The sequence below is a fragment of the Nycticebus coucang genome, chromosome 16 (assembly GCF_027406575.1).
Source record: "Nycticebus coucang isolate mNycCou1 chromosome 16, mNycCou1.pri, whole genome shotgun sequence".
Taxonomy (NCBI): Eukaryota; Metazoa; Chordata; class Mammalia; order Primates; family Lorisidae; genus Nycticebus; species Nycticebus coucang.
In genome coordinates this window covers 11,048,825-11,071,195 of record NC_069795.1, presented here as the reverse complement: position 1 = coordinate 11,071,195, position 22,371 = coordinate 11,048,825, and the positions used below count along the sequence as shown (strand labels likewise).

General features: G+C 45.5%; 2 protein-coding genes and 1 non-coding gene across 11 annotated transcripts; 2 read left to right on the top strand and 1 right to left on the bottom strand.

The window, feature by feature from the left end:
• Positions 1-535: 535 nt before the first annotated feature.
• KCNE2 (potassium voltage-gated channel subfamily E regulatory subunit 2) lies at positions 536-7,849 on the top strand. Of its 2 annotated transcripts, none has more exons than XM_053565550.1 (2): positions 536-644; positions 6,765-7,849. In XM_053565550.1, exon 2 carries the CDS (start codon positions 6,777-6,779, stop codon positions 7,146-7,148), a length of 372 nt encoding a protein of 123 aa, XP_053421525.1. In that variant the 5' UTR covers positions 536-644; positions 6,765-6,776; the 3' UTR covers positions 7,149-7,849. The 2 variants fall into 2 exon arrangements, with proteins under 2 accessions (XP_053421525.1, XP_053421526.1); XM_053565551.1 differs by lacking the exon at positions 536-644 and adding an exon at positions 2,113-2,179.
• Positions 4,432-4,539, bottom strand: LOC128568224 (U6 spliceosomal RNA). The gene has a single exon (XR_008375046.1). It is a non-coding gene; the product is annotated as a U6 spliceosomal RNA (small nuclear RNA).
• A 3,421-nt stretch (positions 7,850-11,270) lies between the features above and the next one.
• Positions 11,271-22,006, top strand: SMIM11 (small integral membrane protein 11). 8 transcript variants are annotated; one of them, XR_008374967.1, is made up of 4 exons: positions 11,316-11,666; positions 16,287-16,404; positions 19,753-21,222; positions 21,804-22,006. XR_008374967.1 is itself a non-coding variant. In XM_053565633.1 (4 exons), the coding sequence occupies exons 2-3, from the start codon at positions 16,393-16,395 to the stop codon at positions 19,915-19,917; spliced, it is 177 nt and encodes a 58-aa protein (XP_053421608.1). In that variant the 5' UTR covers positions 11,316-11,666; positions 16,287-16,392; the 3' UTR covers positions 19,918-19,929; positions 21,804-21,988. The 8 variants fall into 8 exon arrangements, 6 of the variants coding, with proteins under 6 accessions (XP_053421612.1, XP_053421608.1, XP_053421610.1 ...); XR_008374968.1 differs by lacking the exon at positions 21,804-22,006 and having other exon boundaries at positions 19,753-20,348; positions 21,062-21,791; XM_053565633.1 differs by having other exon boundaries at positions 19,753-19,929; positions 21,804-21,988.
• Positions 22,007-22,371: the final 365 nt, after the last annotated feature.

Here is a 22,371-nt window from a genome sequence, read left to right as displayed (position 1 = left end):
TGCCTCCATCTCCTCCATCTAGTACCTTTGTGACCACTTTCTCTTTTAAAGACAACGATGTTGTAATAAAGTCATTTGGGAAGTGACCCACAATGTAGCTTATTGGGAGGCCTTCAGAACAGGGGTCCTTGCCTGACATTATCCGAGACTTCTCCTCAACCCCACAACCACCCAGGGATGGCCACATTCAGCTCCTCCCTCTAGGACCCCTTCCTTTATCACAAATTTGGGCAGGGAATGGTGCTGTCCACTGAGGCTGTCCCAAGGGGACTTTTCCTGGGGAGAGATGCTCACTGTGCCCAGGTGCTGTCCTGGCTGGAGCTTGCATCCTAGGGCCCAAACAGGGAACTTGTGCCACTCTGCCCAAGCCACACTCCACATGAGCACACCCCATCAGTCACCAAGGTTAATTCCCAAATGCCAGTCTTTATTTAACTTTCCACATAAGATTAGATTAAACATTTGGGTTCATAAAAGCCTAGGATTGCAGGCTGCAATTAGCAAGGGCTTAGCTGGTCACAAGCTGAAAGTATTCCGCAGGCTGAGATTTATGCAGGACCCTGAAGGGAGCTAGCTCACCCCAGCCAGGAGGTTCAGAATAGCCTGGCTTTGTAAAGGAATTTCATACTGCTCACACCACACAGGTAAGTTTTATTATAGATTCTTTATTTTTTTAGGAATTCAGTAATGAAATTACCTATTTTCCTTTTCCAGAAAACGATAAAAGGAGTGATTTTCCTGGTACAGAGCCTAGCTCTCTGACTCTTCCTTCCACCCCCGTCCCGCCCTCCCTGCGGGCCTCCCTTCCTTCTTCCCTTGTTTGCGTTTACCTTACTTATTCCTTCAGTGACTGCTTTTGGGTAAAAATTTTGAAATTTTTTTTGAAATGGGGGATTGATGGTAAATGTTGTAAATATCTTTTCCTATACTTAATGAAAATAAAAGACATCAATGCCTTTTGTAGGTCCAGGTAACACCAATGACCCACCATCTTTTAAGAAATGAGAACTTTGCACTTTGGGGTCAAATGAATGTTACTTTTGTTAACTGTACAGATTGCCATTGTCGTGGATTTCACACATTTGTGACAGGGACGGCTGGACTTAGGGGATCATTCTGTCGCCTAGAGACAGGGCACAATTAATGAGGCAAGTAAGCTCAAACCGTGGTCTTAGACTCATATCTTTTACCCCGTTGAGCCGACCAGCCACAGGCAATGGAAACAGAATTATGGGAGTGTGTGATGACCTCTGTTAGGACAATGAGTGCTGGGCACTGGCCTGTGTGATTTGGGTTCTAGTCCAGGCACTGTGGCCAACTTGAGAGGCTGTGATCCGGGACAGATGATTTAAGGCAGCAGTTCTCAACCTGTGGGTGGTGACCCACAGGCCATATTAAAGGCTCATGGCATTAGGAAGGTTGAGACCACTGATTTAAGGTCTCAAAGCTAGAGTTATTCCTCCTTACCAAGTAGCAAACAACTAAAATAATCTCTGGGGCCCACCCTACTGTGACTCAGCAAGGACCATTTACTGGAAATGTTAAGTCTCGTTAGATTGAAACACAGGAAATTGCCAATATTTGACCATTTTACCGTATAGAAGTGGCAATTTCATTATGGTTCACAAGAACACAAATAATAGCTGTCTTAGCTTTACTAAAGTAAACCCCTATTCTGGTGTTGTTCTCTTTAGGGACAGAGTAAGTAAGTTTACCAACTATGGTTGATGCTACTGGTTCAACAGTTATTCTGGGAATCAAAGATTTAAATCAACCCACTTATAATGTAAATATGTTTTGGTAGATTGTCCTTCAAAAAAAATTGTTTTCACACACTGTGGTTTGTTTTTCTTTCCTGTGGTCACAGAACAGACACAGACTACTCAGCCACACCTCATGCATCAGCATTCAGAAAGGAGACCTTACTTTTTCAGCCTGGCCAGGGCTCAGCACTTAGCTATTTAATCCCTATAAGCCCTTTTCATCTCTATGATGAAGTCTTATCAGAACACCTCCTGATCTGCTTAGCAGCGGGCCTTTGTCCAGGTTAGGAGAGCTGAACAAATAATGCACACTGTGGCCACTTACCTCTAAGGATTGGTGAATGCTGCGTGCTACACCGGGAAACAAATCCAAGTGACTCCTGTGGAATTCAGCACTGAAGTCTCTTATCTCAAAGGTATTTAGTTGGAGAGATTCTTGGTTGGGCTTCACGGGGCCTAGGAACCCTATAAAATTGAATGGAGAGCTCAGTGTGTGCAGGTGTGCGAGCGCACGTGTGTGTGTTTTTTGGAGGAAAAAGAAAGTCACATAGTTTTATTTATTTTTCAAAGGATCTATAATGACACTCCCCACCCCAAACAAGTTAAGAATCACTGTTTTGGTGGTTTCTTGTTCAATTCCACAGAGAGAAGAACTGTCATTCATTCATCAGACACTCAGTAAAGATCTGCCATGTGCTCATCAGGTCTGGGGTCTGGGGTCCAAAGATGAATAGAACAATCCTGCCCTCAGCAGCTCAGGATCCCACATTGTTATCATTCAAATTACTTAACCTCTCTAAACTGGAGGTGAAAATTCACAGAGTGCTTTCGAGGATCACGTGAAGAAGCACACAATGAATGGGGAATTGGAAAAAAGAGGAAACAAAACCAACATGAAAGGTTGCAGCGGAGCACATGGTGGGGGGATCAGGGAGAGTATTATGGAGGCAGTGACAACAGACTGGGATCCTAAAACTACAAAGGAAAGAGAGCAATATCACCTAGAATCTGGAAACACTAAGTTTTCTGCTGTTTCTCTGAAGGCAACACCCAGAAAACTCACAAAGACCAAGATTGTGTCACTGTTCTCTCCTCTTTCCTTTCAGCTCCATCTCCTCCCCAATACTTACTTCGAGTGACCCGTTCCATTCCTGCCCTTGAATCCTAAGGCTTCTCTTGAGGCATCTGGTCTCAGCGGCCCTGTTAAACATGAAGACATCCGGGTACCATGCCCCACTCCCTCACCTGCGGCAAGCACTTGCCTGGATTTTTCTCATTCAGTGAAAAAGAAGCTCATGAGTTACTCTGATAAAAACATTCACAGAAAGATGTGGGTAGTGCAAACGTGGCCTTTCCTGTAGAATATTAGGAACTTTACTTCTTTCACTTAAAGGAGTAACTGGGGGAACTCTAGGCTCAGTGGCACAGTCCAGGAGGGAGCTACATGGAGGCTGGACCAGCAGAAGGGTGTGAAGCACTCAGGAGCTTGCAGAGCAGCTGCCTCTTTGGGGAACCCAGGTGCCAGGTAGGGCCTGTGGGCCCCAATGCATGCTTAGAATTCTTTCAAAGAAGGCCTGTCCAATAACCAAAAATACCTAGAATGATCCGGTCTTGACAGCACCCCAGGAGAACACTGCACGGGCTCTGACTCTGCCCCAAAGTCCCCGTCTCTACTTTTCTCCTCTTTATAGTCACCCAGGCCCTCTCCTGCACAGGACTGCCCAGACGCCCATCCCTAGGGTTGTTCTGCACCCCACAGCCAGTCCTTGACTTTGCAAACTTAGTTCTCTGGTCCTTTTTTAGTTATTTGTATGTGCTACATATTTTCCAATTCAGCTTCACACATGGAAGCAATTTTCTCCAGAGGGTGCAGCTGGGAGGACATAAAAGCTAGAAAAATCACAATTTCCTTTAGTGCATGAAGCTGTGTGGATGTGTTCGACCCAGAAGGTGAAAAGCTCACAGGTGGGCAGAGTGTTTCTGCCCCAAGGAGTTTCTGAGATTAACCCAACAGAGCGCAGAGGGTGGGAGGGGGCCAGGGTGGGCTCACCTATTGACAGAGGAACACGTGAACTTGCCCCAAATGAGTGGACTTTGTCTCTCCAAGAGCCAGAGGCAAAGTCTAGTGTGGATTAAAGCCAGCTAGCTACCCTCTCTCACAGTAAGCTGTATTATTTTAAGAGGGAAAAAAGGTCATCTCTGTTACAGTGCGTAGAAAATGCACTTTGTGTGTAGCTTGGGGAGATCTTACCTGTTTGTTAAGTTTCTTCCAAGGCACTAGGTCTTGTGCTTTGTGTGGTGAGGAGAGCAAAGAAAGATATTTGAGTTCTTCGAATAACAGAACTTAAAATGTTAGATTGACAAAAACATACTTCGAGTAATTCTTGTCAAAGGAAGATATAGTCTGGGAAGATATAGTCTGTGGGACAAATACCCCGAAGTTTATCTGTGTCACTTCCCCAGATGGGGGAGCTAAAGCTTCTCTTTGCATGAAAGGAAAACTCATGTTAAAGAGAGAGGACACTGCTTTTATTTATTTATTAAGTCAAATACACATACATCATGAATACATTTATGCATATGTGGGGTTCAATGTGTTGATTTCCCCCCCGTTTTTTTATTAAATCATAGCTGTGTACATTAATGCAATCATGGGGTACAATGTGCTAAAAATACAGAACGCTTCACAAATTTGCCTGTCATCCTTGGGCGGGGGCCATGCTAATCTTCTCTGTAATCGTTCTAATTTTAGTATGTGTGCTGCCAAAGCCAGCACAATTTTTTTTTATACGATCTGGCATGGTTAGAGCGAACCAATCAACCTAGCTTTCACCTAACTTACTTGATTATTGGGCTAAGACATTTATGTTCTACACTTGACAGATTTGACTGCTTTAGGAATAGAGGCAGGCAAACCACCAACTGAGCTGTTCCTGGGCGGGTGGGCCTGCGGGTCCTGCTAACCACGGGTGTACTCGCTGTCTGCGTTGCTTCTGGTTTTGTTCACACTAACTTGCCTGTCTATGAGCCATGTTGGGCTCCATTTTTTCAGGTCCCTTATCTCTGTTTTTATACCTGTTATGACTCTGCATGTTGCATTGTCATTTATTTGCTCTTTCTCATTAAATTAAGCCTCTCGGAGATGGAGTTCCTATCACCTCTGCATTTCCAGAGCCTAGAACAGTGCCTGGCACTTTAATTCACTCATCCAAAATCCATTCAACACCTCTGTGTGCCAGGTGCTGTGCCAGACATTCGCTATAGCAGGCTAGACAAAGGTGATAGACATGATGGCTGAGTGGGAAAGATAGGACCCTTAGCCAATAATACACACACACATTTAATGGCCACACGTGTAAAGGGTACTTTTGAAGAAAAAGAATCAGATGCTATTGGAGAAAAGTGGTGGCAGTGGTGGGAACTGATTTAGAGTCAAATCAGGAAGTCTCAGAAGAAGTGACAATTAGGCTGGGACATAAAGGATGAAGAGAAAGGTGCAAGAGGAGGACAAAGATATTCCAGGTGGAGGGCAGAGTGTGCAAAGGTTGGAGGCCAGAGAGCTTACTGACTGGCAGGAAAGAAGACAGGTGTGACCAAAGCTTGGTGAACAAGGGCTAACTGGGGGGCCATCAGAGCTGGCCAGGCAAGGCCTGTAAATCCTGTTAAGGAATCAAGATTTTATTTTAAGAACAATAGGAAGCTATTGTGTCATTCTAAAAGCAAGGAAATGGCACAGCTCCTCTTAAAGGACACATTGGGCAGGGTACAGCAGCTCACATCTGTAATCCTAGGGGAGGCTGAGGCAGGAGGATCAGTTGAAGCCAGGAATGTGAGACCAAACTGAGCAAAAAGTAGAAAAATCATCCACATGTGGTGGCATGCACCTGTACCCCTAGCTACTTGAGAGGCTGAGGCAGGAGGATCGCTTGAGCCCAGAAATTTGAGGTTGCGGTGAGCTATGTTTACTGCACTTTAGCCTGGGCAACAGAGCAAGGCCCTGACTCTAAAAGGGGAGAGGGGCACACTGACTGCTATGCAGGGCACAGAGGGGCACATATAACCCCAATGAGATGGCTTGGGAGACAGGTGTATTGTATTGCATTGCCTTAACCAGGTAAGAGACGCCCGTGGCCTGGCAGTACAGGGGGACCAAAAAGGAGAGATGGCTTTGAAAAATATGAATGATCAAAAAAAAAAGGAAAAGAAAAATATGAATGATCTCTCAGATGGTTTCTTTACTTCTCTTACCCAAAGTACTTCTTCCAAATATAAACGTGCATATCCCTCCCTTTAAGATAGTTGGGACAATGTACAGCCTGGACATAAAAGATGGAACAAATTGGAAAGTGTGTTGATGGCCCCTGCAATCTTTTGCCTCAATGTTTATCTAAAGCTCCACAATTCTCTAAAACCAGAGAGAATAAATGAGTCATTGCTGCATCCAACTGGTATTTGTCAAGTGCTTGTTATGGCTGTGGCATTATCCTAGCTGTTATGAGGTTACTGGTCTTTTTAAAAACAAAGGTAACACAAGATTACTGATGACTATTTGGAACATGGAAAAAGCATATAGAAGAAAAAAAATCTGTGTCTTTAAGGACACCGCCCACTCTTGACATTTTGATCTATTTGCTTCCAGCCTTCCCCATTTTCATGTGTATGTACACACTTCTTTACATGTCATTATATCAAAGTATAATATATATATATAGTTTCTTGTCCTCCATTTGAATTTTATTATAAAGTAAGTAGGTCTGTGCCCACTTGTCTAGCAGTTAAAAAAATAAAAATTAAAAAATAATTATGCACACCAAATAATGAATAAAATGTATATAATCAGCTTAAAGACTAACAAAATCTGCACTCAGTCAATGGCCAGCTGGGTTAAGAGGAAATAATATTATTTCTCCCCTTGTGTCTCCCTCCCTCCCCTAAGGTAGCTGAATGCTGAAAGGGTTTGTTTCCTTAATCTTGTTCGTCTATTTATTATTTAAATTGCAGGAGGAGGAAAACATGGCTACTTTATCTAATTTTACACAGACAGTGGAAGATGTCTTCAAAAGGATTTTTGTTACTTATATGGACAGTTGGCGCAGGAACACAACCGCCGAGCAAGAGGCACTCCAGGCGAAAGTGGACGCCGAGAACTTCTACTATGTCATCTTGTACCTCATGGTGATGATTGGAATGTTCTCCTTCATCATTGTGGCCATCCTAGTGAGCACGGTGAAATCCAAGAGGCAAGAACACTCCAACGACCCCTACCACCAGTACATTGTGGAGGACTGGCAGGAAAAGTACAAAAGTCAAATTTTGAATCTAGAAGAATCCAAGGCCACCATCCATGAGAATATTGGTGCAATAGGTTCCAAAATGTCTCCCTGATAAGAGAGAGGCACCAAGCCAATCTCTGATACCCAGATACCAGGAGACACCTGTTCCTCCAAGAAAGTTCAAATTGCCATTGCTTGGAAGAAATTTCCTTCCTCTCTGCTGAGAATTTTCATGGAGATTATGTGGTTAGCCAACTAAGACAGATGACATTTCAATTTCAGTGATTCATGCTTGCTTATCAGAGACGCATTTTGTGCTGAAGCCCTCTTTTACTTTCTGGGCAATGTAAATGTCATTTTAATCAATGCCAATAGTGAAAATAAAGCCAAATTGGAGTAAAGTGCTTGGGCAGTGGCAGTGGGGATAGAAAGGGGAGATTTACAAATCACTGAATCTTCTCCATGAAACATCATTTGTATGTGACAAATTCAATTTATGAATAACCCAGATGCATTTTTCACAAGCTGAGGTTCAAAATCTATCACTTGCTTGCGGGGCTGACGTAGGAGCACAGTTATTAATCTCTGAATGCAGAGTCTGAAGTAATAAATGAACAGAACTATGAGGTTTCTTTACATGTATTGTTTTCTGGCATTTAACTTATTTGGAAGTCTGAAGACAGAACAAACATTTCAAATGGCAAATAATTCATAGCAGAGAAGTCAAATATTTAAGAGCTACTTGGTGCAACAGAAGCATATTTTTAAGCGCTTAAAATTTTGCAGAAAACTAAGCTTTAAAAGTTCTTGTCATTTAAGAAAAAAAATACCGAAAAGTTATAACATGGCTTTATAAACAACTTATTCTTTTCAGTAAATTTTATTGCATTATGGTCTTATTTCCATTTGTGTTTGAAGAAACAAAGTATAGAAAGTGTCTAACTAGCTGATGTCTGTTGCGAATTCTGGCCTAAGGTAGCAGCTTAGCATTTTGCATGGCGGGGTGTGCGGTATCATGGAATGTCAGGGCTGATCATTCTACTGTTGGCAGACTACTTTGTTTATAGATGAGGAAACCACAGTCCACCGAGATTACATGACTTCCTATGCTAATTCAATATGGCAACATTGATCTATTTGGATCACTGTGTCCAGAACATAGAGACTCTCAAACCTGGAGGAACTCACAGTAGAGGGGGAGTCAGAGAGTGAACATCGTGATGGTAGAATGTGGCAAGGTCCTAACAGTGATCAACACAAAGTGGACAGAGCCAGCGCAGGGACAGGAGGGCAGGCCAACACCGGGCAAGGTCTCCTCTCTCAGGCCAGCTGAGAATGGGAAGTCAATGGCAACAGATGTGCAGGGCCTTAACATCTTGCAGCTTCACGCCTCCCAGTTTGCCATGTGCTCTCTCCCCTTTCCCAGCAGGGCAAAGCAACTGTGTGCTAGGGAGGGGGAGGGTGCTTAAGCCTCAGGCCACTAAGACAAAATTCAGACAATGAGCTCTTCTTTGAAGCATACCCGTGGGACTCCCAGACCAACTACAAGCTTTTCTGTGTAAAACTAGAGTGAGATACATATGAAATACCCATTTCCTAATGACAGATTTGCAATTTTGCTAACAGAAGTATTCCCTACAGTTTTTAAGAAAGCCATTCATATTCCAAGAGCAGGTGTGGTGACAGTACCCTGCTCCCTCAGATCTGGAAATGCTGTCACATGCAGAAACATACATCCTGGAGAGGTCAGAGCAGCAATCAGGCCTATAAATCCCAGGCCTCTACTCTTCCAGGTTCCCACTGGATGACAAAGGCTTTCTCTTTGGACAAATGAGCCAGGCTCCTCTGAGTCCTCTTCTTGACTGAAGCCTGAACTTGGTCTATAAAATCTGCAGACTATTGGCACAAATGATTTTGTCCACCTTTGCACACTAAGAGACTCGAACAAACACTGACATAGTTTCAATCAGCCAAAGGCCATATCCTGAGGGTGACCCCAGAACCCCTTAAAGTGCCTACCTAAGAAAAATGAATGCTGTGTGGAGAGTTTACTATTTGTTCCAGCCAAAACCTGGGGCAGGTAGACACGCCCACCCCAAACCTCTCCTTGGACCAATTACTTTAGAAAGTTTAAAATTATAAATCCTTTCTCTCCACCTTTGAGATGTAAATCTCCTACCATACAGACTTGTCTCAGAAGTTAGTTTCTCCTCCAGATTTGTGCCAGTTAACAAACCCAGATCACATTGACCAGCCACTTCCACTCATCATACATTTCCACTTCCCTGATCCTGCCCCAGCCCTGCCCCTACGTTCTGTCACCTCTGCCCAAATGGGAGTGAACTCAGTTCATGACAGACCCTCTTCCTTATTGCAATACTTTCCCTACTCCTTTAACTAGTGTCTGGTTTTGTTTCCCTTTGACACGGGAAAACAATCCAGGGAAAGAACCTAGGCTTAAATGTAATTAAGCACATTTAATTATTATCACTGAAAGCATAGGTGGTGACATAGAGGTTTATCAGTTTACTTTTGGGGAATGGGAGAAAAGCCAGATCTCTATGAGCATGTTGGGTGTACAGTGGTTGAAGTTGTTTGGGGCATTTTGCCACGCCAGGATCACCTCCCACCAATTCAGGATTTCTACCTTCAACTCAGCACCTAAAAGTGCCAGTTCAAACAACTTTTTCTTTACCCTACTGATACGGGGTTTCCTCCATTCAGGACTGGACAACACCCCCATTTTCCAGGCCCATGCAAATAGACTTTTTCTCTCCAAACTGCACTCTCTGAATAATAAAGGTAAGACAGGAGAAAAGCAGTTTTTGCGGTGTTTCATGTAAGCTAGGCCCTTTTTGGACTAGATCTCCTGCCACTTCCCCAACTCCCGACCCCCTCCAGCTGGAAGAACCGCATTCATTTGTTAATGCTCTCATGCAGTCCCTCTGGTGCCTTTCCTTCCTTTTCTATTCCTTTCTATGTAATAAATCCTATCTTATCACTGATCTCCGTGGTCTGTGGGTTCGTTCTTCAAATCGTCACATCTTTGAGACCAAGGACTTACTGCAGAAAGAAATTCCACATTACCATTTGCTTTTAGAGTTCCTTCTGCTTGGTCTTCTGGCTCCACATAACTTGGGTACCAAGTAGAACCTCTGTAGGTTAACTACCCAAGGGACAGTAATGAACTGGTCAACATAAGGACGTAGGCGGGCGGCGCCTGTGGCTCAGCGGGTAGGGCGCCGGTCCCATATGCCGGAGGTGGCGGGTTCAAACCCAGCCCCAGCCAAATTTAAAAAAAAAAAAAAAAAAAAAAAGGACGTAGGCCTACTCTACTGATATGCACATGTGGTACATGTCCAGTCTATGAAAATTAGGCCAACTTAGGGAGGTGGTCAACTATGGAGGTTCTACTTAAAAAGGAGAACATGGTAGCGGCTGATCTGATAGACTCTAGATTCAAATTACCTAGGATCAAGTCCCAACTCTGACACTTGTCTTTGAAATCCTGGAAAAAATTACTTTAATCTCTATCTTCCACTTCTTTATGTGTGAAATAGTTATATGGGTGACCTTGAACAACATGGGTTTGTTATAAGCAAAGTTTAACTGCAGTGCCCCAACTCCTAAGTTGTTCAAGACTCAACTGTAATTATTCCAAGTCCTTTATTATTAGCTTATGAAACTTTGAGCCTCAAAGCCCTTAGAACAGAGCCATTTTTGTTGCTTTCTCTGGGAAAACTTCCCTTGTCAACCAACAGTTTGCTCTCCGCTCTGCACCCCTCGCATCTAGTACTTCTCATCACAGTCCAGATGGGAGTTAAACTTAGACCACCTGGTTTTAAAACTCGACTGTTACTGCAATTCTGGAATTTTCTAGCGCCAGCCACTAAATCTCCCCTGGCCTCACTTTCTTCATCCCCGGAAAGGTGAGCAGATCACTCGGTGAGAACTGTTAAGAACGTTCTGTCCCGCTATCTTTGTATTGGGGGTCCAGTTTGTGCCATGGCGTGAGGACGGAGTGGGCTCAAGCTCTGCGCGCGTTCACGAAACATTTGTTGAATGAAGGCATATGGGAACATAGTGTTGGGGATTGCCACCATTAGCTCTGAGGAAGGTGCATGCAAGTTGTCAGAGAAAACGAACGCTAGTTTTGGACACTTCTTATGAGGACCCACAGGTCAGCAGCAAGCAGCAGCGGGGGGCGGGGCCGGAAATGAGGGCGAGCAGAGGGCGGAAGGACCCAGAGACCATCAGCCCTCCAGCAGCTCAGGTAAGTTCAGAACGAGACCATATCTGCGTCTTGGACAAAGATGCCCGGCGCGCATCCCAGGGCTCTCCCTCCACTGTCCGGGCGAACCAGACTACGGCTTCCAGCCACAGCCCTAGGAAGATCGCCAAGGACCCACTGCGCCTGCGCGTGCAGCAGCTCACCCAGAAGGATGCGCCCGCTGGCTGAGCCAGCGCACACAACTGTACGCCACAGAGGCTGCCGCCGCGACGGCTAGCCGGGCCCACTGCGCCGGCGCGCGGAGCGGTGCATTTTGGGACGTGTAGTTTTTCCCCCGCAGCATTGTGGGAGTCGCGGATTGTTTGCTGGAGCGGCTCTGGCGGGCAGCCGCCGGGAGGAGTAAGTGTGTGGTGGGGGTCGGCGGGAGCATGTCCCGAAGCTCGAGAGCTGTTTGGGGCGCTAGTGTCTGATGGCTGGTCCTGTGCTCGCGTTTTCTGTCTGGGACAAACGCCTGCAGGACTCCGCCGCGCGGCGCCGGGTCCCCAGGTTGGGCCAGGGAGGGTGACAGCCGCCGCGACCTTAAAGATGTTCTGGACACATTGTTCAGTAGAAGGGGTGTGGGTGCGGCGGGGGTTGCTCCCGAGTGTTGCAGAGGGCGCAGGGGAAGAGGACTCGAATTGCAACTCCACGGGTTGCCGAGGATGAGCCTAGGCCCCAAAGAGCGGTTCAGCGACTCGCCCGGGTTGCACAGTGAGCTTAGGCACCATCATGGCTCTTCCAGGGCAGGGACTGCCTTCAGAGAGAGCGTGGACATTCCGCCATCCATCCTAGCGTATCCCTGAAATGATGGAGATGTGTAGTCTGAGCAGCCGACATCCGGTGGGGCTGGTTTTCTAGGAGGTCAAGGCTCCTCCCCCGTACAGAGCAGGGAGCGCCAAAGTGATGCCCAAGGTTCACCTGGTAGCCACCTTCCCGGACCTACCCTTACCTAAAATGATTGAGTGCAGGATTGGCGTGAAAAAGGTAGATACTGAGAATAAGAGAAAGTTCAGGCAAGGTCACGGCCTGATCAACGGTTGGAAGGAGTTAGGCACCAAGAGACTGACCCTTGAGTTTGTTAGGTGTGCCAAGAAGAAAACGTAAATTGTGGACATTATTGTCTATTCTGGCCTAACCAGAATAAGCGAATATGGTTTTTTGTTCCTAGGAAAAACTTGGCAAATTAAAATTCAGGATATTTTTGCAGTTAGAGAAGTAGAAACATTTGGAGTGGTATCTATTTGTGGGGTTTTTTTTTTGTTGTTGTTGTTGTTTGTTTAGTTTTATTCTAAGACTGGATAGGTCCAAGGGAAGTTTAAAATTTCCTGCACTTCATAGATTTTTAATGTCTCTCAAAATTGGCTGCACCCTGTTGGCTTTTGCAGTTCAGCCTCAGATACCAACTGCCTCTTGTTTCTAATATTGCATCAGGCCTACACTTGGCAGCAGAGCAAAGCAGTGATATTTTTAGCTTTCTTAATTCTCATTTGCAGGAGGCAGCAGGGTGCTATGAAAATGGCTGGCTTGGGGCATGTAACTTAAGCGGGGGTGGAGGGAAGTAATTCAGAGGCAATTAGGAGTAGGGCTGGTCAGGGGGATTGGCCCTCTTGTCTTCCACCCCTTCCACTTCTGTTGCTTATTGACTTTACATAGGTTTCTTTCCTAACGAGTTTGAATTTCATCACTCTAGGTCTGAAGTTGAGGCAATCACCAGTAGTATATTTTTGCAGTCAGGTTCTGTAGTATCAGAGAGGATAGTTGAGTTGTGAATTGCAGAATTATTCTTTGGATACTGATTTTAAAAATGAGAGCATTTTCAGTTACAGACTTAATTGCCCCCACTCACATGCCCTGCCATTGGTGCCACCAAGAACAGAGTCCTGCTATCTCCAGTTCTGGTCCTCTATCCTACGCCCTGCTATTTTGGAATGACCACATTTTCTGCTGGGTGCTACTTGTCTGTGTCCTTCAGCTTGGGATGTCCATTAGTGCAAGGAGAAAGATTTGTTGTAATAATATTTGATATTTATTTAGTGCTTTCTGTGTGCTGAGCATGGTGCTTAATGTTTACAGTTCATTCTGAAGGAGAAGTTACAGCTGAGGGAGTTGAGGTTTAAAAGGCCAAGTGACTAGTCCAAGGTCACAGGACACATTCTCAGTAAACATAGCACATGTTTGCTGGAGGGCCAGATCACTGGATGTTCTTTTTCATTTATTTCCTCCTTAAAGATTTTTGGACCTATTTGTTGTCTTGACCTTGGGAATCATTATCCTAATCAATTCCATGGGTATGTAATTTGATCTCAGAAAATTGTGGTAAACAGCCAAAGTTACCTACAATATTTGTATCCAACTGAAAGCAGGAATTTAAAAGTAAAATGTATAGGAGGACATAAACAATTTATTTTAATATACAACGTAGCTAATCCCTAAGATTATCAGAGATACAGTGAAAAATTCTAGCATCAGGTTATAATGAGTTAGGGACATACTTCTTCAGGATCAGAATGTGCTGCTACTTAAAGACAAATGGGCCACTTATTAAGGCAGGTAATGAGTACTGTCAACCCAGGTAAATGACTGAGACTAAAATCTCAGTGGAGGTTTATTAAGCCAACATTTTGAGGCCACACCTGGGAAAAACACAAATATCAGAGAAACTGTGGCTGTGTTTCTGAAGGGGAGGTTGGAACCTTCAGCATTTTTTATTTTATTTATTTATTTTTTGAGACAGAGTCTCACTTTGTCACCCTCGGTAGAGTGCCCTGGTGTCATAGCAACCTCCAGCTCTTTGGCTTAGGTGATTGTCTTCCCGTAGCCTTCTGAGTACCTGGGAGTACAGGCGCCTGCCACAACACCCAGCTATTTTTTTGTTGCAGTTTGGCCGGGGCTGGGTTTGAACCCGCCACCCTCAGTATATGGGGCCCGTGCCCTACTCACTGAGCCACAGGTGCCACCCGGAACCTTCAGCATTTTAAAGGCACATAGAAGGAAAAAGGTGGCAGGGAAGTGGGTTGGGGCAGTGATGTGGTGGGAGGATGGTGATGAAGTGGGGAGGCATTGATGGGGGGCTGTGATGAGGTAGTGGCTACCTTCTTGTGAGGACCAAGAAATCTACATTTTACATAAAATAAGGGGGTGAAGGAAGTATCAGTTATGTAGGTATTCCTAGGTCGGTGGAAGAATGTCTGATTCTGTCTTATCTCCAGTTGTGTCACCTGTTTATCTTACAGGATGTCCTTATTATTGTGGAATCCAATAGGCTTTAGTTTTAGATGATAGGCATAGGTACAATTTGCATGTTTTTGCTTATGGGAGGTTAGCAAGAAATTTCCTAACTGAATGATCTGTGGGGCCAGCTCTTAGGTGACTGAGAGTGGGATTTTCTTTTTACTGCACCTTCAGTTACCATGATTACATATAAACAGATACACAGTTTAAATTCCTACTGTTAGCTTATCTGACTTTCAAAAAGTAATGGGGAAAACTTGGCTATCTCATGCCAACCACCAGCTTGTTTTCAAGGTACTATAACCTTGAATAGATTTATATATTTACATGCTTTTGTAATCAAATGTTTTTTTGAAAACATCTTCTCTGAAGTTCATCTTATTCCCTTTCTATGGGCCTGTGAAATTTTCTGCCACTTTTCTTAGTTCTAATTGTAAGTACATTTAAAGAAAAGCATCACTATGGTTTTTGAATGCGAAGCTCTCTGCCTGCATCAGGATAATAGTGAGGTTAAGGCCCTGGGACCAGACTGGATGGGTCTGAATCCCAGCCCCACCTGTGAGACCCTGCATATGTTACTTAAACTTTGTTTTCTACTCTGTAATGTGGAGGTAATCAGCTACCTCACAGGGCAGTGTATGAGGACTACATGAATTAGTTCATCTAAGCACTGTAGCACAGGTGACGTGAAGCTATGATTACTATGCTCTCACTCATGGAATTTCAGGACCAGGCGCAGTGCCTCACAGCTGTAATCCTAGCACTCTGGGAGCCTGAGGTGAGAGGGTCACTTGAGCTCAGGAGTTCTAGACCAGCGTAAGTAAGAGCAAGACCCTGTCTCTACTAAAAGTAGAAAAAAACTAGCCAGGTGTCGTGGCGGGCACCTGCAGACCCAGCTGCTTGAGAGGTTGAGGCAGGAGCATCACTTGAACCCAAGAGTCTGAGGTTGATGTGAGCTAGGCTGGCACCATCACACTCTAGTCTGGACAACAGAATGAGACTCTGTGTCAAAAAAACACAAAATCTCGAATTTCAGAAAGAGTAGGAGCCCTAGACACCATTTTCAGCCTTTCTTCACTTCCAGATGAGATGGAAGTCTGAGGGAAGTCACTCACCAGCATGTGTACGTTCTTCCCGCAGAGCACAAGGCTCCTGGCTCTTGGAGTTTGGGTCCCAGAATTAGTGACATATGAGACCCCAGAGCAAACCCCGTGCTCTGGCTGTGTTTCTGCCTTGTCACTGTCTTGCCTTACTCTATAAGAACTCCCAAAGTGTCTCCCTGTGCTTCAGAGGGAATTCTACAAATGAATTGATTTTTTTTTTAGGACAGTTTTTTTCCTCCTGTCACTTATTCCCTTGTCTCCAGGTAATCTTTTATAAACCAAATTTAGCTTAATTAACACTCAAGAGAATCTGAGAAACAGATACTCATCCACAAACCAGCCTTTGTTCAGGACAAGAGGTGGGTGGAGAGGCAGCCTTTGGACTTGAGCTCTTAGTTCCACAGATGCTTAAGTCCCCTCAGGAGTGGTGTTGCCATCTCTGCTGGGGGCTGAGGAGAGTTTTCTGGTCAACAAGAGTCACGTCTGTCTTCGCCCTCACCCAGCCTGTCTGCTTCCCACCAGGGTCTAGGCACCTTGTAGGACACAACTCGTCTCTGCAGAGCTCACTTTCTACAGAGAGACATCTCCCTACGGTGGTCTGCTCTAGAAAACCCAGACTTGACCTGTGTCTTTTCTTCCCACCCAGGTCAGATCTTCCACCTCCCTGAACCTGAGTTTCTCACTCTCTCTCCTCATGTGCTTGTCGGGACGGGGTCTACACTGATCAGAGGTGAATTCACACTTGGTTCGCCATGAACTGGAAGGTAAGAATAGTTTTAAATATTTGTGGCTTGGGCTTTTTCTTTCCTTCTAATTATAAAAATTCAGAATAAAAGTTCTATCGAAGTAGATTAATTAAAAAGAAAAAGTAGATGAGAACAAAATACTATTTAAATGTTTTAAGTTAAAATACACAAATGTACATTTACCCACCGGATATCTGGAAGAAGGCCAGACCTTTCTTCAAGTGTGGATTCACTAAGTTCAGATCTGTTTCACTTTTCTTGTGAAAATCATGCCTGTAAAGCTTTGCCTACATCTTAGTTTCTTTAAAATAGGTGCAATGGACTGAATGTTTGTGCCCCCTCCAAATTCATAAGTGGCAACCGTAGCGCCAGTGTGATGTATTTGGAGGTGGTGAGGTCAGGAGGCCTCAGCCCTCATGAAGGGGATCAGACTGCCGACAGCTCTCTGGGCCGATTTCTGATGTGTGAGGAGACAAGGGGAAGTCAGCAGTCTGCACCCTGGAAGCGGCTCTTCACTAGAACCACTGTGTCCTGGTGTTGGACTATCAGCCTCCAGAACTGTGGCAAATCAATGTCTCATGTTTGTAAGCCACTCAGTCTGTGGTCTTTGTTACAGCAGTCTGAAATGACAAAGACAGTGGATTAAGATTTATGAAGCAATCCGTGTACAAAATCTTTCCAGATTTTGATGCTCTTCCCTAATCTTTTACAGTTGTCCTGCCAACAGCATTATAATTTTCCAACTCAAACTTGAATCTTTCAAAGCGTTCAATTCAGTTTTCATGGAAATAACTTTTTCTAGACGTGGCCGTATTCTGTAAGTGTCATGTTTAAATTAGTTATCTAATATAGCATCAAGGACAGCCTAAACTGGTTGGTAAGTAAACACCAGTTCAGCAGGTGGGAGCAGAAGTTCACAGGAAACCAGAGTTGCCTGCTGGCTATAAGCATTCAGTGGGCTGTGGCAACAGCACGTTTTACAGAGAGAAAGGAGATACCACTTTTAATCCCTGAAGTTAATAAGGTGAGGTGGAGGTTAAAGCAGCCACTAAAATGTGATTATTTTAGCCACTTTGAAAAGTAGACTATCAAATAAAAACCTTATGTGATCTCATCACCCAGAGATGGCTACTATTAACAGTTTTGGTATATTTTGTTACTAGTATTTTTTTTTACCATATATACAAGCGTGGTGTGTGTATTTTTAAATGCAAGATCTTATTGTATGTGTTCTTTTCAATTATTGTAAACATTTCCTTCTTCAAAACCTCCAGCAGCTTTCTGCTGCAAGGAGAAACTGGAAAGGTCTGGAAGCAGAACCTGGGGGCTAGGGGAGTGGCTCTCTTTCTCCCCCTGCTCTGTGGAGCTTAGGTGACCCTGCGGAAGGGCTGAGGGACTCTTCTCCAGGAGGATGTGGTTGAAGTTAAGGAAGCCAAGTGAGCCTTCTGTGAAGGAGTGGAGAGTGTAGGAGAGTTTTTTGAGCATGCTTTTTGGGGCCCTGGTGGGGAGAAGGAGAGGGAAGAAGCAGAAAGTGGGGATAAGATTGCGAGGGGCCCATTTACCACTCACAGCAGTGGCTAAGTCGGTGGGGGTAAGAGGCAGTGCCTGCTACTGAAGGCTATGTCAGCAAGGTTCAAAGCATTCTGTTTAGTGCTTCAAGGTGCTGGTTCTCCTACTCATGCGAATGGCGGTCACTTTGAGGACTGGTTAAGAGTGCCTGATTGGCTAGGTCTGAGGTGGGGTGTGAGCATTTGCGTTTCTCACAAGTTCCCAGGTGGTGCTGATGCACACTGGTCCAAGGTGCCACAGGTGGAGGAGTCAAGTGCCATCAACCCACTTGACCATCCAGCCTGATCCTGCTTGTGACAGTCCATCCCTGAGTCAGGAACAAAATTGGCCCAGCTCTTCCTAGCTTCAGGCAGATAGCACCATGGCTTCCAGGGAGCAGCCTTGTGTTTAAACACAGGACCCTTCTGAGTAGTTTCAGAAAGGAACGGGCCCTGGTTATTTCTGAGTACAGAGAACTGTGGGCAGCTAAGGGCATCCTGTGGCCATTTCCTTCTGGCTCAGTGGGCCATGGCTGGCAGTGACATTCAACACTACCTATGCATTAGCGAGTTACTATTTAAGGAATTAATTTTTCCCATTTCACAGATACTGGAGTTTTACTTTTCAAAATCAGTGTAGATGTAGTCTACCTCAACATTCATTTTCCTCCTTCAGGGTCTGTGTGTTTCAAGAGATGTAAGGGATTTGCTAGAAAGAAATCAGGGAGGGATTTAACACAACTGAGGCTTAGTGCGCTGGAGGGAGACAGGAAGGGCCCCCCAAACCTTCTCTTTAGTCCTTTATGTTGAGGGTCAGGGGTCCTGGTTCCCTGAACCCAGTTGGCCTGCTTCAATTACTAGGGGAAGTAGAAAGTTCAACTGAGGCACGACAGGAATCGAAAGTGGGTAAAACTGGAGCAGCACAGGCAGCCAAAGCAAAAGTAACTTCACACAGGCTTTAGTATGACAAAGAGACACATTTTTTTTTCAGAACAAAGAAAGCTTCCAGCACTTCCAAAGAGTTGGAAGTAAGTGGTTCCCTCTCATGAGTGAGAAGAGAGACACGTGCGTGTGCACACACACGGGCAGTGTTAAGGTGTAAATATCCTCTTTCTCTTCATTTGAAATTGTTCATCACTCTTTCATTGGTCTCTCTGTGTCTCCAGGCACCTTTGTCCTTTTCTGTTGGTCACTGATGGACCTGGACTTAATTTTAGCCAATGGGTTTGTGGCAGCAGTTAGTCAGTAGTGAATTTTTAACATTTTATGTTTTGTTGTATTTTGTCTTCAAATGTCAGTGCTAATGAGTCGCTGGAAACGAGGGAATCAGAGGGTGCTAGAGCTGGAGGTCCCAGAAGGAAGGTGTGGCCAGCCTGACTTGCAGATGGAGAGCCAAGAGTTTGGAAAGGCTTGGTGACTCTCTCAGGTCACACAATCCATCAGTGGCAGGGCTGGGCTGTGCCCCAGGCTGCCTAGACCCCTCCTGGATCCTGCTGCTGCCACAGAAGCAGGAGCCTGGGAGGTCAGCAAATTGCATGGTTGAGTGTGTGACCAGAGTCACTGCACTGGTAGCTGACTCGTGATCCTCTCAGTAGAATGTAGCCTGCCAGCTACATGGGGACAGGGCCCTTGTCTGCTTGGTTGTGAGCATGAGTGAGCTATACAGGACGCAGGTTGACCTCTTGGTCTCCAAGGTAGCCCCGCACCCCGCCTCGTGCCTGTTGCAGAATAGGTGCTTAGTGAATATTTGTTGAGTGAGGGAATGTAAACCTCCCATATCAGCGATGGAACATTTAGAATGGTTTCTTTGTTTCTGAAGGTTCTTGAACACGTGCCCCTGCTGCTATATATCTTGGCAGCAAAAACATTGATTCTCTGCCTGGCATTTGCTGGAGTGAAAATGTACCAAAGGAAAAAGTTGGAAGCAAAGCAGCAAAAGCTGGAGGCTGAAAAGAAGCAGCAGTCAGAGAAGAAAGATAACTGATAGAGAATCCAGGTACCTGACCTTGAGCTTGGAACCAGCCAATGGCTTATGGCTGCCAAGCAGTGGGTGTGTTAGGACTAGAATTCCAGGTCCCCTGGGCCTGATAGGCTTCGTGAGCACACATGACCTGCCTGTCCACCGAGATGTAGATCCCGATCCTGGACCCTGCCCTCTGTGGAGCCCAGGTGTACGGGGGATGAATTGACCCTTCTCTAAGCCTGCAGTGGTTTCTGTAGGTATTGGGACTCCTGAGAATTTAATGACAGCCATTCTCCCCAGAGAAGCACACAAACCCAAAACACCTGCAGTTGTGTGTACACTTGTAGATGGAAGTGGAGAAGGACGAGATGGGGAGTCACAGGTCATTTGAAACCTCAAAATTAAGAAACCCTATTGTCTTCAAGATAAAGCCTAACTCCTTGGTGTGGCAGGTAAGCCCATGTTTCACTTGCCACCTACTCCCTGTGCTCCCAGAGGCCAGGTCTTGGCCACCATAGACCTTCCTGCCCCCAGCCTTGTTGGTTAGTCCTAGGCTAGAAGGCCCTTCCCGACAACCTCCTCACCAGGCAGGAGGGCTTCCTTGTCACTGTGTCCTGGTGCCTGTCACAGTGTACCCAGAAGGGCCCTGATGTGCTTGTGGTGGTAAACACATCAGCCCACCAGGGAATTCTTGTACAGATTAGCACATGATAGCAGTCTCCTGGATTCTGGGGTGTTGATACAATCTCTTCATTTCTCGGGTTGACTTCTGGGCTTCTCTGAAATAGGATTCAAATGTAGTGGTAGGGGCCTCTAGATCAGTGTTTCCCAAACCTGAGGATCAGAATTGCTGGGATCTTATTAAAATGCAGATTTGCAGGCTTTTGCTTCAGCGATTCCATTCTGTCTATGTGTGTCTGGGCATGTACTTTGAAAACCCATTAGGTGACACTCAAGTAGTCCTCTCAGTAACAGGTCACCACGGGAAGCACTGGGCTAGGTGACCTCCTCAACCCCTGCCCACTCAGATTCCACGTGTATGCAGACAAGATCCCCTTCCAGTGCTGTCAGACTGGTGAGGGTGAAGGCACACTGGTGGTGACAGTAGCACACTTGCTGAGTGATTGTTCTGTGCTGGGCATTTTGCTGGCTATTTCCTGCACAGCTGGGTTATCACTCCTGACTGCTGTATGAGGCGTATCCAGGTTGAAAAACAGTGACTCACACTGTTCCTGGTGAAGAGCAGACCCAGAAACTGAACCCAAGTCAAAGCCATTTACCCAGCGTACCAAGCTCGAGTTGCCCTGCCCTCCTGAACATAGGCAGGTGAGCAGACATGCTTGACTCTTTCACTCACCGTTTCCAGCATCCACAGCCCTTGGCTGCTTCTCAGTGAGTTGTAGGTTTTTGCCAGACAGAAGTTACTGCTACGGAACTTGCTGTAAACTCAGGAGCAGGTACTTAGACAGGGGAAGAGAAATGTGAAAGGGCAAGGGGAGGCAGTTCACAGTGAGATGCTGCTGGTCGAATTTATGTTCCTGACGTCCTCATTTTGCATGTCAAACTGAGAAGAGGAAGGAAACATGAGAGGTGAGATCACGAAGGCGGCTTCCGCCCTCGGACATGACCAGAGGCCCGTGGGTTGAGCAGGGCTGACAGCTTCCATGCCCCCCAGGCTGGCTGCCTCTCACAGGCTGGAGCCTTGCTTTAAACAACCTGGGATTTCATGTGAAAGGGAAATAGCAGTGCTAAAAGTACATCATTAATAGATAAACTTGAATAGTTTCTGTTTGTCAAGTCTGAATGGCTGAACGTGAGTGTTCATGTTAATGTTGAGCAAGTAGAACATTAGCTATAATTTTACCAAACATTTCCTTCCTGCCTAGCACTTTGCTTTTCCTTTCTAGATTTTGCAGTGTAGACGTCAGCTCGAGTGGACTCTGGCTGAGAAGAATCATTGAGTGATGTGTCAGAAGATAAACTCCCAACGTGTACCTTTACCTTAAAACAATGTGAATTTGTATATGCTTTTAAAATAACTAGTATTTTATTTACGAAAATAAAATATCTTTGTAAAAAGGTTGTCTCTGGTCTTCAGAATAAGTCAAGGAGAGTGTGAATCTTACATCTCTCACGCTGTCTCACATCCGCACACACGTGTGTTGTGAGAGGAGGGAGTTTAGTAAGCTCACACCTCTGCCAGCGTTTCCAGCGGGCGGGGCGGGGTCCCAGTGGGATGAGAGTCGCATCTGCTTTGGGCCCCTTGCCCTCTCCCTCATGGGCTGCCCTCCCCTCCTCCGGAGCCATCGCTCTGTGTGTGTGGGGGGGTGTATAGTCATTGCCGAGGTGGAGGGAGGCTGTGTGCCATCGTCCAGGAGAGCTGGCCCCTGTGCTGACCAGGAGGGCCCTCTCAGGGATGAAGTGCAGGGTGGGCTTAGTCCTGTTAAGAACTAAGAGGAGCAAAGAACAAGAGGA

Excerpts from the sequence above, each read along its gene's own strand:
- KCNE2 (XM_053565550.1), top strand. The coding sequence starts at position 6,777 with ATGGCTACTTTATCTAATTTTACACAGACAGTGGAAGATGTCTTCAAA.